The sequence below is a fragment of the Penaeus monodon genome, chromosome 16, assembly GCF_015228065.2.
Source record: "Penaeus monodon isolate SGIC_2016 chromosome 16, NSTDA_Pmon_1, whole genome shotgun sequence".
Taxonomy (NCBI): domain Eukaryota; kingdom Metazoa; phylum Arthropoda; class Malacostraca; order Decapoda; family Penaeidae; genus Penaeus; species Penaeus monodon.
This window is the reverse complement of record NC_051401.1, coordinates 35,220,125-35,225,124: the sequence shown is the minus strand read 5'-3', so window position 1 is coordinate 35,225,124 and position 5,000 is coordinate 35,220,125. Positions and strand designations below refer to the sequence as shown.

At 35.6% G+C, this 5,000-nt stretch overlaps 1 protein-coding gene across 1 annotated transcript in view; it reads right to left on the bottom strand.

Moving 5' to 3' along the window:
* Window positions 1-4,877, bottom strand: part of LOC119582729 (endoplasmic reticulum resident protein 44-like) — a 39,307-nt gene extending 34,430 nt beyond the window's left edge. The window contains exon 1 of the mRNA XM_037931157.1: window positions 4,720-4,877. Within this exon, the coding sequence (XP_037787085.1) occupies window positions 4,720-4,764 (45 nt within the window). The 5' untranslated portion in view covers window positions 4,765-4,877. The remainder of the gene's footprint in view (window positions 1-4,719) is intronic.
* Window positions 4,878-5,000: the final 123 nt, after the last annotated feature.

Genomic DNA, 5,000 nt, shown 5'->3' with positions numbered 1-5,000 from the left:
CATAATAATATCTATACTCTCTCATATATATATACTATATCTCTAATCAAATCTCCTATCTCTTTCATCTTCTATCTTCATCTCTCAACTATTTATATCTATATATTATATCTATATCTATATATCTCCTATATATCTCATATCTTACTACACTATATACATTATTATATCATATCTCTCTCCTCCATATCTTTAATATCATATATTCATATATACATCTCTACTCTGATATTATCTATCATTTTTATCATCCTCACTATTCTACCTTTATATACTATCATATAATATATATATATACTTCATACCTATATATAATACTATATATTATATATAATTATGCTATCCACTATCTTCATACCTCTATTTTATATATATATTATAAATATATATTTATATAGATATATTTATATATATACTATTATATATACATCGTATAATTTTTACCTCTCCTCCCCTAAAATTATCATTATATTATCCTATAAAATATATATATATATAAATATATACTATTATATAAACTATATTATCACTATATCCATATATACTATATTATATATATATCATATATCATACTAATCTATCCATATTATACTCAACATATATATATATCATATACATTCAAATATATACCTACATACTAATATATATCATATTATACTATATTATATATAATCATATATATACTATATATAATCTATATATATATAAATAAAATATGTATATATATGGTTTCAGTTTTCATGCAGAAAAGGAGAGGAGAGGAGAGGAGAGGAGAGAGGAGAGGAGAGGAGAGGAGAGGAGAGGAGAAAAGAGGAGAGAGAGTGCGTGTGTACGTGCGTGCATGTGTGAGTGAGTGTGTGTAAGAGAGAAACTGTATTAGATAAGAGACTAAGTTACCGCTCGCAGGTAATTGCCCCGTACACAAGCAATACACGTCTTTTAAACCATCCGGAGCAAAACAGTTAAAGACAGTTCTTATGAGTGTGGGACACCTCCAGACCTGTCTTAATGTCTTGGATCCAACTGTTGTCATGAAAAAATTTGGCTGTGGGCCAAATGATGGGAATAAGCAGTCATGGAAATTTTGATCAGGACTGGGGTGACATGAATATGCTGTCAGAAATTTTTTAGCTGTAGGCTAGGTGTCAGGAATGATTCTCCAGAAATGCTCAAAGGTGTTGTTGGGTGATGAGACTCAGAGGGTATTTTTGGAAGGGGCTTCAGCATTATTTCCCTCGGTACACATGTGTGGAATGTACCATCCATGAAAAATGACTGGAAGAGCACCATTTCCATACATAAGATCCTATTCCAGCCCACCATGACAGGTGGCACAGGGTGTACAAAAAATGGAATATTATGGGGGAGGGGTGAATTACTTACTATTATCACACAGAGCTGATATGAGGTCTATGATACAAAAAAAGTCTATTACCATTTTGATGCAGCATATCAAATGACATAGACCATGGAAAACGGCAAAAAAGAATAATGATGTTTAGCAGAATCGGAGATAATTACAATGCAAAGAGGAGGCAAGGAGTCCTGATAATGCCCATGAGAGTTTATGTTGGCTGGGCTTATAAATCACACACGCGGGATAGTCATGCCACTCTAGAAAGCCTAATGCCCATACTTTATCTCAGTCTATAACCTTTCGTGGATACTGAATTTTCGCAAATAAGTCTGATAAAGGGCCGGTCACATTAATCTATTCTGTCCAGGGATCCCTTTACAGAACTGGATGCTTCCTTTCCCTCCGCATCGCGAAAACATTCTGTCGGTATTTCAACCCTGTCTAGAACTGAAATATATTACCAAAACAGAAACTATAATATAATTACTGGTAAACTCATTACTTAGAATCTTTAAAAAATAATTATATATATATCATGATAAAAACAAAACATAATTATTAGACACAAAGATATATTGCATCGAACAACGATATCTCATTAAAAGTTTATAGATAATTTGGATAAACGTTCATTTGACTAACGGACGTAAACATCCACCCACTTCGACATGCCTAAAGCATGGAGCTCTCTTCGGAAGTTATTTACGCCTTGTTGGATAAAGTGAGAGTCAAATAGCTGTTGTGGAATACCAGTCAAAAGGATTATAAAAGCAGGAACGTGAAAAGAACATTAATGGATGAAATAAGCAATGAATACCTGAGCTACGCACATCGACTCTCCACAAATATGCATATCCTGTTATTTTTACCACACATTCCTAATCTAAAATATAGGTAAATCTTAAAGAGAGGTAAAATCTAATTTTAGTAACGTTATGCAGCAGTAAGCCATATTATATTAGTGTCTGAAGAGACACTGAATGTAGTGTGACCAATCCCTCTCTGTAGCTGACCTGACTTTGGCGATCCTATCTGGATCACAAGTGTGACCTTCGCTTAAAGTGAACTACTTTTTTGAAGGCTGTACGTATAATGAATATCTAATATTCTAGGCATAATGTAAGTAAAATTCACTACAAAACTTATTTCATTTTCATAATTTCATCATTATTTTCATTTATTGTCACCACAAAGTCTATTACAATCTAATGGTTAGTATTAGTTAACAGCATTAAGTTAGAAATGAGGCAAGGAAAGTCACAAAGGACAGTCTTATTTATACCAAGTTACACACAAATTCTACAAAAATTTTATGAGTCAAAGACCATTTTTAGTACTACTCTAATTTGTCAAAGAAAATTCTATAACCTTTTGTGAATAATAGTTCTGATGGTCTTTTTTCCAGAAAAAGTATGGGTGGCCATTTTGTACAAAACATGTGTTTTTCTAGTTGGTTTCATTGTGCTTCGCACATTTTCAACCTTCATTTCAACTGCAAATCACCATTTCTGAGTTTTTTAACACCGTGATCAAGTTTGTCACACGTGTATTACAGAATTAAGGTTTCATCGCTTATTTCTCTTAATAGGGAGCTGCCGACCCCTAACCCCTGCCAAGGACAACAATTCATCACCTCAAAGCACAGTAAAATAGAGCCAAACTAAAAGCAAGAGAGATCCTTGGAAACGGCGACCCAACACCCGCAGCAATTATCTTCAGGGTAAATATCCATGCCATGACCCAAGACACAGTTGGCGAGTGATCAAACAATAAATGTACTACTTGTGAAACCATTACACGAGTACATCCTTACCTCAAGGAGTTTCTGATTCCAGTATAGCACTGCCATACATCTCTCCTCACTTAATTTACACAGCATTTTGGGCACTGACATTAAAAAGGATGCACACCATTCTCCCTTAACCCATTGCCGACGGGTGGCATGTACGTACATGCCATGACATGTCGGGACCATCTGCCGGGGGCACGTACGCACATGCCATAGAGTATGCATGGACATGCCATGAGTTTTTTTTTGTTGCAATCACGGCAAAAGATTATTTTTTTGCCAGTGAAAGTGTGATTAAGTCGGTTCTAACACTTTCTCATTTTTAGCATGCAACAAACAAAAAAAATGCAACAAACCAACAATTTCAACTCCATGATGCCACACACTGCTTAATTTATTCGGAATATAGACCGAATAATGATCAACTATGGAGTCTATATAACAACAAAAATACCCTTCAGTCTCGATTTATCAGGAAGTTTGGCAAGTAGAGACTGTAAAAAATAATGAAAATTGAAAATAGAACATATCTTCGTAGTATTACGAAGAAACGGTATGGGATGCTGGTATTTGGCATGAGTGGTCGCGCATGCTCGGGCGACGATATAAGCCCCCGGCAGCGAGGCCCCGGCCTCTATGAATGCTACCCGTCAATTATGGGTTAAATAGTCTAGGGCACAAGAGTTTTCCTTACAAAATTGCTTTGTTGCCAAGATGTTGGTGAGGACACACCCATGGCAAAAGGCATCTATAGCTAATCTGAATTTTTAAATTTTCTCTCAAATGATTTTCCATGACAATAAAGTATTCTTGGCTACTTACTGTTTCCTTAAATTCAATCAGTCTAGGAGCCACACCTTCAAAGGTGACTGGCGTGTGACATCACACATTCCACCAACACAGCGAGTCCCCTCCCCACCCAACCCCACAGACTAATTCATGGGACCAGAAACATCAACATCTACAGCAGGATTATAAGTTTGAGGAGATAAAATAATGAGAAGTGTTTTACCCATACTATTACAAAAAATTGAGTTCTGATTACCTAATGGGTCCTCTACTGAAGATAAGAGTTTCAAAAGGAAAGGATTTATTCTGATCACATCAATAAAGTAATTAAGAATATTATCTGTGGAAAAAAACTACAATAATTGATGCAGACACTCATGGGGAAAAAAACAACAACATATCAAACTAGAATCATAATTCATATGCATACAGCAATACAGTTGAAACACTTGCATTTCCTAAACAGTAATGCAATGAACTTATCCCAATGTAATGAAACAGTTTTCTCTTATTGTGGGCAAACACATCATACTTAGAGTGAGGTAAACAATGCAAAAGATTAAAATTACTGTAGCGGATCTGCTGTCATGAGATATACATTGTAATCACGCCCTCATAGTTCCATGTCATGCATATTCCGAGGTTAGATGTGTGTTCTCCCAGAGTGCGGCGCCTCGAACCACCCTTACACACACAAGTACCGCTATTCACACACATTACAACAGGCACAGCCCTTTCTCGTAGACCAAAGAAACTAGCAAACACCCATGAATCCCGGACTTACCACATGAAGGGAGAGAACTAATTGCGATGTTCTTAATTTTAGCATTTTAGAGGAGAGAAGTTCAGTTGTTGGGAGCACCTCGATAACAGCTGTTCTCTACACAACACGTAGGCTTCCTCCTAAACATGCCGCTCTCGCCTGAGTTCTAATTCGGAAATATACGTTCTCTTTTATGGGTAGAGCAGTTTAAAAAATGAACCTAATTCATATTATCTCTATTTCAACCCAAGGATATCTTCGTATCATATAACTGATATTATCATTCTTTCGTGCGTTTTAAT